General features: G+C 65.9%; 1 protein-coding gene across 2 annotated transcripts; it reads right to left on the bottom strand.

Annotated features, from left to right (window-relative positions):
• Nucleotides 1–462: 462 nt before the first annotated feature.
• Nucleotides 463–9,924, bottom strand: NOP53 (NOP53 ribosome biogenesis factor). Of its 2 annotated transcripts, none has more exons than XM_050928558.1 (13): nt 9,684–9,924; nt 8,432–8,496; nt 7,982–8,066; nt 7,252–7,481; nt 6,271–6,344; nt 6,062–6,157; nt 4,980–5,084; nt 4,253–4,426; nt 2,759–2,934; nt 2,354–2,420; nt 1,181–1,257; nt 747–803; nt 463–553 (listed from the first exon to the last, which is right to left on the bottom strand). In XM_050928558.1, exons 1-13 carry the CDS (start codon nt 9,899–9,901, stop codon nt 547–549), a joined length of 1,431 nt encoding a protein of 476 aa, XP_050784515.1. In that variant the 5' UTR covers nt 9,902–9,924; the 3' UTR covers nt 463–546. The 2 variants fall into 2 exon arrangements, with proteins under 2 accessions (XP_050784515.1, XP_050784516.1); XM_050928559.1 differs by having other exon boundaries at nt 6,271–6,341.
• Nucleotides 9,925–12,389: the final 2,465 nt, after the last annotated feature.

The following is a 12,389-nucleotide window of genomic DNA, read 5'->3' as shown; positions in this document are numbered from 1 at the left end:
GGTGCTGGTTGGGACCAGGCCCGGCTCGAGCTCTCGGGAGGGGCAGAGAGGAGCTAACAGGCAGAGCCCTGACCAGCGCCTGGCTCCCGTGTGCCGGGCAGATGCCGTGGTGGGAGCTGTGAGCCAAGCGGCCCCCCCACAACAGCTTGGGGGGTGGGGGGGAGAGACTGTCCTGAATAGAAGCCAGATGTTGCTAAACCAGGCGCGTCTGATCACAGCACTGGCGCCCTGCCAATGCCAGCCCCGTGGTGCCAGCAGGCAGCCGCCGTCTAGCCCTGGATCACAGCCACGCGGAAACCGGGCAGCCTGCCCCTAGCTCCCCGCAGGGAGCCGCTGCCCCACATCCGCCCCCCACTATTAACGCCAAGACCCCAGCCTCACGCCCTCAGCAGGTGCCCAGCAGGGGATTCGGGGCAGGATGTGGGAGTGCCAGGGGCCCGGGCAGGCAATGAGGAGCCGGTGTGACGGGAGGTGCCCAGGGCTTTAATAAGATCGTTGGTACAAACGGGCAGCGCCGGGCCAGTGAGGAGCCGAGGGGCGCCAGCACTACAACCTGCAATGCAAAGCAGAGGGCGGTTAGGGGGCACGGCTGGGGGGGCAGGAACGGGGCATTCAGGGAATCTGCTGCTGGTGAAATCCCAGAGACCGAACCCTTTATCCCCGGAGCGGAGTAACTCCAGGGGAGGGGCCAGCCCTGCCCCATATCTCCACCCCCATCCCACGGGTCCCCCCACGACCCCACTCACGTGACTTCGCGGAAGGCCCTCTTCTCCACGTACTTCAGCCGGTATTTCCTCTTGAACCTGGGGGGCGACGGGGACGGGGGGTTAGTTCCCAGACCCAAGGAACGGGGCACTGGCCCCTCAAATAAACCCACCGAGCGGGGGAGGGACCCAGGATGAGCTCTGGCCCCCCCAGCCAGAGCCCGATTTGGAACCTGTGGGGGAGGGGGAGGTGCCCGTGCCCCCCCTCCCCAGTGCTGGGTCCAGCACCTCAATGCCCCGCGCATGGCTAGAGATGCCCATGCTGCCCAAACAGTCCCAGGGCATCAGCCAACAGGCAGAGACCCCCCCCGGGGCATGTGGGGGTCGGGATTCTCCTGCCAATCTCCCCCCTCGCGGAGCAGGCCCAGGGTGCCCACTGCCGTGGGGCCCCCCAGCCCTGTGCCCCCCCCACTCACTTGGCTCGCTCGCGGGGCTCAATCAGGTTTCTCTTCTGCAGGCTCTTGAATCGGTCGCGCAGGATGCTGCCCTCGGGCTGAGCGAGAGACGGGGGGGTCAGTCTGTGCCTGGCTGAGGGGAGGCTGCCCCACACCCCAGCCTCAGGGCACAGGGGCTTGGCCCCGGATCTCAGCGCCCAGCACAGGGCTGGGACCTCCCCCGCACCCCTGAGCTTCAAGAGGCAGCATGGGGGGGCGGGGGGAACAATCCTCAGAGCAGCCAGATGGGGAGACGAAGGGAGCGAACACTCCCCCGCCCCCGGAAGAGTTTGAGCGCTAAACCACCCCCCTTCGGCCCCTCCCCCACTGCCCCAGACCGGGTGGGGGGGCCCACGGGGCAGAGAGGAAGCTGGTTCCTCTCCCACTAGACACTCCATCAGCTGAGGCCCCAGAGCTGCAGCTGGCGAAGGAGATGGAGTGGGGAAGGCAGCGCCCTGGGTACCTGCTGGGGGTGTCGTGGGGCCCCCAAGTCACAGAAGTGTTGTGCAGGAGGGCAGTGCTAGCGACACCTGCATCTGACGAAGTGGGTATTCACCCATGAAAACTCAGGCTCCAAACCGTCTGTTAGTCTGTAAGGTGCCACCGGATTCTTTGCTGCTTTTACAGATCCAGACTAACATGGCTACCCCTCTGATACTTGAGAGCAAGGAGGGGGTGCAGAGATGGGGGAGTGGGGGGGCTAGCCGTTGGCACTCCTCATAGAACAACGGGCTATAAACTCTCATGCGTCAGGGCAGGAGGCAGCTGCCAGCCATGAGGGTCAGGCAGGAATTGCCCCTGCAGGCAGGATATCCCCTAATCATTCACTGGGGGGCAGCACCAGGCCAGCAGAGGCTGGGACCGGACTAGACGCACGGGACATGGTGCTCACTGCCAACTGGGCAGCTGGCCTGTTGCTGGGCACCGCACGAGAACGGGGCTACGTCTGGTGCCCTCAGTCCCCAGGTCCTTCCCCACTGGGCAGGGCCCGGGAACCCCCGGGTGACCTTCACATTCCCAGCATGCATTGCTGCGAATCCTCGTAGCGCAAGGATGGGTCTCATCACAGGGCACCAGCGTCAGCCCCTCCCAAAACACCGAGCCCCAGGGGCACCGACCAGCCCAGGCGCCAGGGAGATGGGCGCTGGCACCCACCTTCAGCGTCCGCAGGGACTCGGCCAGCTCCGTACTCAGCTGCACCTCCAGGTCGGGGTCTTCGTATCTGCCGGAGAGAGAACAGGGGGTGGGGGTGGGGGGTTGTGTTAGAAAAGGAGCATCCCTCCCCCCATGTGTGTACCCTGAAAACAGACACCCCCCAAGCCAGAAACAGCACCTGCCAGAGTCCCCTTTACGTGCCAGCTCCCTACACCCGCTTCACCCCAGGGCCCCTTGCATATCCTGCCTGGCACCCCCGGTTCCCAGCGCCCCCGTACAACACCCCCCTTTAGCCCTCACGCATCCCCAGGGGTCCGGCACCTGGGACATTCCCCCCCCCACCCCCCGGAGAGCCCTGCCCATGTGCCCGCCACCCCCAGAGGGACAGGCCCCCCCCACGCTCACTTGAGCCTGCCCAGCCTCCGGGGCTTGGTGGCCTCAGCCCGTCTCTTCGCCAGCCGCGCCCGCCTCCGGCGCAGCAGCTCGGCCTCGCGCCGTTTCACCTGCAGCCGAATGGAGCGGAGCTGGAAGAGCTCCTGCCGCCGGCACCGCGCTGCCTTCTCGCCCAGCCGCCGGGCCTCCTGCAGGGAGTGGAGCGGGTCAGATCCGGCACGGCGCTGCCCCCGCCCTGCCAGCAGCCCCCACAGCCTGGTCCCCCCCCCCAACCACTAGGCCCCACTCCCCTCCCAGAGCCAAGGAGAGAACCCAGGAGTCCTGGCTCCCAGTCACCCCCCCTGCTCTAACCACTAGGCCCCACTCCCCTCCCAGAGTCAGGGAGAGAACCCAGGAGTCCTGGCTCCCAGTCACCCCCCTGCTCTAACCACCAGCCCCCACTCCCCTCCCAGAGCCGGGGAGAGAACCCAGGAATCCTGGCTCCCAGCCCCCCTGCTCTAACCACCAGCCCCCACTCCCCTCCTGGAGCCGTGATGAGAACCCAGGAGTCCTGGCTCCCAGCCCCCACTGCTCTAACCACCAAGCCCCACTCCCCTCCCAGAGCCAGGGAGAGAACCCAGGAGTCCTGGCTCCCAGCCCCCCCTGCTCTTACCACCAGCCCCCACTCCCCTTCCAGAGCCGGGGAGAGAACCCAGGAGTCCTGGCTCCCAGCCCCCCCTGCTCTAACCACCAGCCCCTGCTCCCCTCCCGGAGCTCGGAGAGAACCCAGGTGTCCTGGCTCCCAGCCCCGCCTGCTCTAACCCACCAGCCCCTGCTCCCCTCCCGGAGCTCGGAGAGAACCCAGGTGTCCTGGCTCCCAGCCCCGCCTGCTCTAACCCACCAGCCCCATCTCCCCTTCCAGAGCCGGGGAGAGAACCCAGGAGTCCTGGCTCCCAGGCCCCCCTGCTCTAACCACCAGCCCCCACTCCCCTCCCAGAGCCAGGGAGAGAACCCAGGAGTCCTGGCTCCCCCAGCTACCAGTGCTGCACCTCCCCATACCCAGCTGCTAACGACTGCCCCTCCCGAGTGCCCCCCCAAAGAGGAGGACCCCAGCATGGGGGTGGGGGTGCGAGCCAGGCCCCCGCATGTGGTGCTGGGAGCAGATGGCAGCGGCTGGGCACAGCAGATGGCCCCATGCTGCAGCGCCGGGAATGACGCTTGCTCTGGCACGGGGCCGGGAGGCTGTGGACAAGCCGCTTCTCAAGGGCGATCTGCAGCCCCAGGGGGATCGGGGACCTGCCCCCCTGCAACTCGCCTCCCGGGGAACCTGGCCTGGGGTAAGGGGGCACTGGGGTATCCACAGGCAATGGCAGGGGGGCTCGCCCCAGACATCCCACCCCATGGGATCATGGCAGAGGGCACCAGCCAGCTGCCATCCATCCGCCAGTCACCATTGACGAGGTCTGGATCACACTGGGGGCATATCCCAGCCCCCCACGCACGCCGAAACCAAGGGGAATTAGGCACCAGGAATTTGGCTTCCTTCTCCCTTCTGCGCTGCTGCTCTGTTTTCTTCTCATGCAAGGGGGCCGGAGGTGGGGTTGCCCCAGGGGCTGGGGGTTCATCGGGCGCCTCTTCCTCGCCCCCCTCGTCAGCCGACTCCTCGAGCAGCCCCTCGCACTGCTCCTGGAAGGTTGTCTCCTGCGGGCAGAGTGAGCAACGGCTGTGAGACAGGGATGGGCACTCGGGGCTCTGGCCCCACCACCGGGAAGGGAGTAGGGCCTAGGGGTTAGAAAGGGGGGGACAGGACTCCAAGGGGACATGGGCTGCAACCCCCCCATTCTCTAGGGAGCTTTGCGAGGGGGGAGACGCTTGACCCTGAGCCGCCAGGGCTGCTGGGACCCAGGGGTGCCCAGCCTGGTGGGGGTGGGGACCATAGGACGCGGCGACTGGCACTGCAGGGCAGCCGGGGTCACCCGCCGTGACCGGGAGCAGCAGGGCCCCTCCCCGGGCGGAGGCTGGGGGCGGCCGTGCGGGGTTACGGACGGTGGCCTGTGGGCCGGCCCATCCCTTAAAGCGATTCCCTAAGAGGCTAAATATAGCGGATTGGGTGGGGGACAGGACAGGGGGTGGGGGGAGCGCTGGCCGTGTCTCCTCTGCACCCACAGCCTGGGGGTCCCCGGAGCCCCCCAAGCCGGCTTGGCATTGCCTGCTCCCCAGCCCCACCGGAAGGCTGCCCCCCGTGGGCTCTCACCTGGGTGGGGGCCTCGGCCGCCGTGGGAAATCGCAGCTGCCTCTGCAGCTTTTCCTCGGCCTTCTGCCGTCTGACCTCCACCTCGTGGGCCTGGAGCAGCAGCGCCTGGGGGGAGACGCGTGGTCAGTGGGAACAGCCCCCTTGGAACCCCCCCCCCCCCACGCCCCCACCTCAACAGTGCCCTGGGCCCTCCCACGCACCCCCACCTCAGCAATGCCCAGGAACCCCGCCACACGCCCCCACCTCAACAGTGCCCTGGGCCCCCCCCACGCACCCCCACCTCAGCAATGCCCAGGAACCCCGCCACGCGCCCCCACCTCAGCAGGGCCCAGGAACCCCCCCCAGGCTCCCCCGTCAGCAGGGCCCTGGGCCCCCCCAAGTGCCCCCACCTCAACAGTGCCCTGGGCCCCCCCCACGCACCCCCACCTCAGCAAGGGCCAGGAACCCCCCCCCACGCCCCCACCTCAACAGTGCCCTGGGCCCCCCCCACGCACCCCCACCTCAGCAATGCCCAGGAACCCCGCCACGCGCCCCCACCTCAGCAGGGCCCAGGAACCCCCCCCAGGCTCCCCCGTCAGCAGGGCCCTGGGCCCCCCCAAGTGCCCCCACCTCAATAGTGCCCTGGGCCCCCCCCACGTCAGCAGGGCCCTGGAACCCCTCCATGCGCCCCCACCTCAACAGTGCCCCCCCACGTCAGCAGGGCCCTGGAACCCCTCCATGCGCCCCCACCTCAACAGTGCCCCCCCACGTCAGCAGGGCCCAAGAACTCCCCCATGCACCCCCACCTCAACAGTGCCCTGGGGCCGCCCCCAAGCGCCCCCACCTCAGCAGGGCCCCCCAACGCGCCCCCACGTCAGCAGAGTCCAGTAACCCACCCACATGCCCCCACTTCAGCAGGGTCCAGGACCCCCCCCACATAGCCGTCCCCCAGCCCTAGACACCATGGGGCAGGAAAGCTGCCCCCCAAGTCCAGAGTGGGGCCACAAATCACACCTCCCCCCACAGCCACTCCATTCCCAGCATGCACTGCTGCAAATGCGCCGGGGGCAGGCTGAGCCGGGGGGCAGCCCCCTGCCCCCTACCTGGTGGGACTCGAACATGGGGTTGTAGGACCCCCCCGCAGGGATGACTTCCACGGCCGGCAGCTCCGACGGCTTCGTCTCCAGCCTGGCAGGGCGCTGAGGAGAGAATGTGGGTGAGCCGGGAGGGGAGGGCCTGCCCCCCGCCCGCACAAGGCACCGTGTGCCCAGGGGGGTCTGTGCCCACCCCCAGCAGGGCCCCCCCCACTCACCCGCACTCTCCGCTTCTTGGTCTGCTCCAGGAACCAGGCGTCCTGCCCGGCCAGCGGCCGGTCGAGCGGGTCTGCTGGGAGAGCGGCACCGTTACCAACAGCCTCACACGGGGTCAGAGTGGGGGGGCACCAGGACGCCTGGGTTCTGTCCTAGCTCCGGGAGGGGAGTGGGGTCTAGTGGGTTAGAACGGGGAGCTGGGAGGCAGGACTCCTGGGTTCTGTCCTAGCTCCGGGAGGGGAGTGGGGTCTAGTGGGTTAGAACGGGGAGTTGGGAGGCAGGACTCCTGGGTTCCATCCCAGCTCCGGGAGGGGAGTGGGGTCTAGTGGGTTAGAACGGGGAGTTGGGAGGCAGGACTCCTGGGTTCCATCCCAGCTCCGGGAGTGGGGCCTGCTGGTTAACGCGGAAGGGAGCTGAGGTGACACCTCTGCTTTGGGATCCAGGAGAGCCAGAGAGACCTGGGGAGTGTCCCCCACCGCCGGGTACTCCCAGCTCTGGGGAGCGTTCCAGCCGGGCGGGGACACGAGTCTAGGCACTCGAGGCGATCAGCAGCAGCCCTCGGGGGGGGGGGAGACTCCATTTGTGTGGCGAGTTTCCTGGGTCTCAGGCAAACCCCCAGGAAGCAGGCGCGTGCAGCGGCCAGGCCTGGGCCCCGGGGGAGCACTGGGCGCCGGAGGGCAGAGCTGGGTAGATCAGGCCCCTGGGTACAGACCAGAACCACCCCACGGCTGCTCCCTCTGCCGCAGGCCGGAGTTAGCTGGGGGTTGTGCTGAGCTTAGCCAAAGTCACCCCCAAAGATGGGAAACCGTGAATCTGGGCCGGCTTTAGACTAGAACCCAGGCATCCTCGCTCCCAGACCCCTGCTCTAACCACTAAATCCCGCTCCCCTCCCAGAGCTGGGGAGAGAACCCAGGAGTCCCGGCTCCCAGCCCCTGCTCTAACCACTAGACTCCACTCCCCTGCCACAGAGGTTCCCTGCTTACTTGTGTCTGACCAGATGTCGTAGAAGCCCCCAGCCAGCTCAGCTCCCGCACCCTGGCCGTGCGCCCCCTGCTGGCCGTGCGAGGCCTCTGCTGTTGCTAGCTGCGCTTTCTGCAGCCGGGCCTGCAGGAGGCGCTGCTCTCGGGGCACCACATCCCGCTCCGCCAGCTTCTCCCACAGCCGCTGCTTCCGCTTCTGCGTCTTCCCATTGGGGACCTGATGGGCCAAAATGCTGCCAAGGGGAGCGGGACAGGATGAGGGTGGCTGAGGCCTCTGGGCCAGCAGGGGGCGCTTGGCCTCCCTCGGTGTGAGACTGACACCCCCCGCCCCTCCCCCCCTGCTACTAGTGCCAGGGAGAGAACCCAGGAGTCCTGGCTCCCAGCCCCCCCCAATCCCCGCTCTAACCACTAGACCCCACTCCCCTCCTAGTGCCAGGGAGAGAACCCAGGCGTCCTGGCTCCCAGCCCCCCTGCTCTAACCACTAGATCCCACTCCTCTTCCAAACCCAGCACCCCCACTTCTGCATTGCTATTATCCACTTTTACCAATGGGGACACCGAGGCACGAAGCGCTGAAACTTGCCCTGGATCCCCCAGGCAAAGAACCACCCACGGTCCCCATGGGGATGGCTCCCCAGCCCGGCACAGCACCCCCCGGCCCCCCTACAGTGTACACATGGGAGAAGAGAGCCACCAATACCCCAACGCAGCCCCTGCCCCGGGCGGGACTCACTCTTTGGGAGCAGGCACCTTGGAATCCGGCTGCAGGATGAGGTCTATCCGCAGGGGCTTCTCTTTGCCTCGGTTCAGCTTCTGGTCTGTGGCGAGGAGAGGAGACACGGATGGACGGCCGGCCACACGCTCCGCAGCACCCCGGAGACGCGAGGATGCCCCAAAAGGGATGGCATTGCCCCCCCGCCACGGAGGACTACATTGCAGCCCCTGCCCGCTACAGAGGGGGAAACTGAGGCACGCAGACTCAGGGACAGGCTCAGGGTTACCCCAGCAGGCTGTGCCTCGCAGAGATCCCCCCCAAGCAGCAGATCAGAGACTGAGCCCCTCTGCTGAGGCAGCCACTGGACTCTGAGGGAGCCCCTCATCCCGGTTCTCCAACTGGGGGGGGGCCTGCCCTGCTGACCCAAAGCGCAGGGACCCCCACAGCACAGGCTAACCCCCCCCTCACCTTTCTCCTCACTCCCCGTGTCCAGGAAGAAGAGGCTCTCGTCCGGCTTCTCAGCCACCAGGCCCCTGGAGAGCGAAGGGGAGACGCCTTGTTACTCCCACATGCTGGGGAGGGACCAACAAAGCCCCGATCTCCTCAGCAGATCCAAAATGCCCCCCCCACGCCCCAGTCTGGACCATAGGTGCCCACTCACCTCACAGCTCTCCCTCCTCATCCTCGCTCTCAGACCCAACCCCCAAGGGCCCCCCCATCAACCCTCCCCTAGCCATCCCCCCCTTTTCTCCTCCTCCCCAAATTCTAGCCATGTCTACTCCTCTCTCTAGACCCTCCCCAGTTCTACACCCCCCCCACTTCTGTACCCTCTTGATGCCCCCCCTGGCACCTATGAGGATCCTTGAGATCTCCCATCCCCCTTTGCCCCCAGATTCTCCATCACCCCAAACCCATGAGATCTTCCCCAGCCCCCCAGGCTTCCCCCCTTCACAGCCCCAGCCCCCCAGGCTTCCCCCCTTCACGGCCCCAGCCCCCCAGGCTTCCCCCCTTCATGTAGCTTCCCAACATGCCCCCTGCCCCCCCGACTCCCTCACATCCCACACCTGTGCCTATCACCCCCTCTCTTACCAGGAGCCCCTCAGCTCACCCCACAAGGCCTCCCCACGCCCCCCCATTACTCATCCCCAACAATCTGTCTCGCCCCACCAGGGGCCCCCCAATTCTCTCCCCTTCCCAGGGTCCCAACTACCCCAGCTTCCTCCCTCCTCTGCCCCAATCCCCCCACTCTGCCCCCTTTCTAGCCCCCACCTCCTCCGGCCCCCTCCTTGTCTTACTCCCAGTTCCCCCCCCCGCCCAAGCCCTCCGCCCCCACTCCCAGCGCCCCCCATCCAAGCCCCTTCTCCCAGGCCCCCCATGTCCCTCCCTCCCTCCCCCCCAAGTTCCTCCCACCGCCCATTGCCCCCAGCACCTCCCCATTCCCCTCCTCACCCCCAGACACCCGCCCATTGCGCTTGGCGCCCCCCCCCTCACCACCTCACCCCCCAATCCCCCCAGCGCCCCCCCCATCCCCGTACACCCCCCCATTGCCCCCGACGCCCCCCCCACTGCCCCCCTCACCCCCAGCGCCCCCTCACCGCCATACACCCCCCATTGCCCCTGGCGCCCCCCCTCACCTCCTCACCCTCAATTCCCCCAGCGCCCCCCCTCACCCCCGTACACCCCCCCATTGCCCCCGGCGCCCCCCCCGGCCCCCCCGCACCCGGCCGCGCGCTGCTGCAGCCCCACGTCCTCCAGGAAGGCGCCCAGCTCCCGGCCCAGCCGCGCCTCGGGCCCCGCCCAGCGCTTCCAGCTCTTCTTGCGGCTGCGGCCGCCCCGGGCCCGCCGCCTGCCGGGGGCGCCGGGATCGCGGGACTCGGCCCGCAGGCCCAGGAAGCCCGAGGCGGCCGCGCCGCCGGGAGCCCCCGTGGGCGCCGCCATCTTGGTAAAGGAGGGAAAGGCAGGGCCGGAAGTGCCGCGTGAACTACTTCCGGCCGCCCCCGCCATCTTGGTATAGGAGAAAGATGGAGGGCGCCGGCCGGCGGAGGGTTTTTATCAGCAGATTCCACACTCCTTCAAAACAAAATCCCGGCCTTGCATGACACCCCCGCTACCTCTGCCGGACAAGGGAACCCGGACTAAGGGGCCATTAATTTTTTGGTCGCTGGACCGGTATCGGAATCAGCAGATTCGACACGCAGGCTGCGCAGGGGGCAGATGTGGGCGTGGGGGCGAGGGCTAGTAGGTAACATCTGGAATGGGGCGGGGAATAATGGGGGTGTCATTGCACCTCCCAGCCTGAGCCCCTTCTCAGTTAGATGGGTGTAAATCCAGTTTCACACCCCTCCCTACATTTCCCAGTGGGCATCCAGGTTCATCCCCAGATTCCCTGCTGGGAATCCAGATTAATACCCCAGATTCCTGGGTGCAGATCCAGATTCCCTCCCTCCCCCAGGGTGACCAGATGTCCCGATTGTATAGGGACAATCCCGATTTTTGGATCTTTTTCTTATATAGGCGCCTATTACCCCCCAGCCCCTGTCCCGATTTTTCACACTTGCTGTCTGATCACCCCCCCACCCCCCGCACATAGATTTCCCATTGTAAATCCGGGTTCCGTTCGCAGTGTAAATGCAATTGCACAATTCACTCTCCGGTCAGCCACGAGGGGGCAGGACCACCCCACTCGTGCTGCTCTCCTGGGGCTGGGCTTTGGGTGGGGCCCTGCCCAGGGTTGTGATTATATTTTTCCTGACCCTCGTTAATGGTCGAACCATTTTCATCAGAGATTTTCCACTTTTGGAAATGAAGAGGAGGATCCCCCTCCAACCCACCCACCCCCACACACGATGCCTGTGTGCAGATTCAGGCCTGATTCTTCTCTCGCCATGGTGTCAGGCAGCCAGAGTCACTCTCCTGAGGGCACCGGGCCTGATTCCCTTCTCACTGACCCAGCCTAACTCCCCAGGCGCCGCTTCCCGTCGGCCTGACTCCGGTGTGAATCAGGAGTGCGGGGTGGCGCTGATGGGGGACGCGTCTCTGGCAAGGCAAGGGGGGGCGCAGTGTGCCGGGGAGCTGTGAGGCGGGTGGGGTGATGCTGTGTGGGCCCAGGAGCTGCAGGTTGTGTGTAAAAACCAGAGAGTGAGTCTCTCCTCCAGAACCCCCTGGCTGCACCCAATGGGGAGGGGGGCTGTAGGTAGTAACAGGACATTAACAGTGTGAATCCCCCCACCCCCCAGAACACACACACACACACACACACACTTCCGGCTGGTCCCACCAGAACATGCACACACAAATCACAGAACACATGCACATAGACCCACACAACATTCACAAAACACATGCATAACATGCACACACATAAAACACACACAAAAACATGCATACAGAATATGCACACGCTAAACATACATAATATGCAACTTCAGCACATGGACATACAAACCACAGCACAAGGACAGACACACACAACACATGTGCGCACCTACACACACACTGCTCAGCCCCTTTAGAAGCAGTGGATCCACGCACACCCAGCCCTGGCTGTTTGCTGTTTTCTTTTAACAAGCTAATGCTTGTCCTGGCCTCACCCACAGCTGTTTTCCAAAGCCAGGGTGGGCCCTTCTCCCCACTGGGGCCTGCATCTGCCGGCACTGGGGTGGGTGCGTGGGGGTGGCACGGAAGGGCGGGGCTGCCCTTTCCCCCCACGCTTGTGTTTCACATCCAAACAGGGCTCTTGAAAACTGTAAATATTGGGGTGGAAAATCCGGAGAACGGGGTCTAAAGGGAACGAATGATGGAGCTGTGGCTAACGCACAGGACTCCTGGGTTCTATTCCCAGCTCAGGGAAGGGAGTGGGGTCTAGTGGTTAGAGCCAAGGGCTAGGAGCCAGGATCCCTGGGTTTCACCCACAGCTCTGCCTCTGACTAGACCTCCCTTCCCCTTCTCTGTGTCTCATTTTCTCCTCCATCTCGGTGACCTTTAGCTGGGGGTCAGGGCCCGTCTGTGCCCAGGACTTGAGATCCCCGGGGGAGGGCAAAGTGCCATGAGTGAGCGGGGTGAAAGGGACCAGAGGTGCCCCTTGGCTTTAGCCTCCATCCCCCGCTGGTCCCGAGGGCGGCACTGGCCGGGTCCTGGGGTAGGGATGGAGATTTTGGAATCTCCCCCTGCCCCCGACACACACACACACTTTCCGCTGCATGGACACCCCTGCACTCGCGCTAGCCCAGCCCTCCCCACTCCCCGTCTTTCCCAAGCCCCGCGGAGGAATGCAAGTTTCCCTTGGCCAGGGCTCCGGGGTTCTGGCAGCCACCCAGGGGGGTGAGTCACCAGCCAGAGACGCTCGCTCCACCCTGTGGTGCAAAGGTGAGGAGGGAGCCAAATACACACACACACACACACACACACACACACACCCGGCAGCACT

This window comes from Gopherus flavomarginatus, chromosome 18, assembly GCF_025201925.1.
Source record: "Gopherus flavomarginatus isolate rGopFla2 chromosome 18, rGopFla2.mat.asm, whole genome shotgun sequence".
Lineage (NCBI taxonomy): Eukaryota > Metazoa > Chordata > Testudines > Testudinidae > Gopherus > Gopherus flavomarginatus.
The sequence above is the reverse complement of the archived record's forward strand: the minus strand, read 5'-3'. Positions and strand labels throughout refer to the sequence as shown.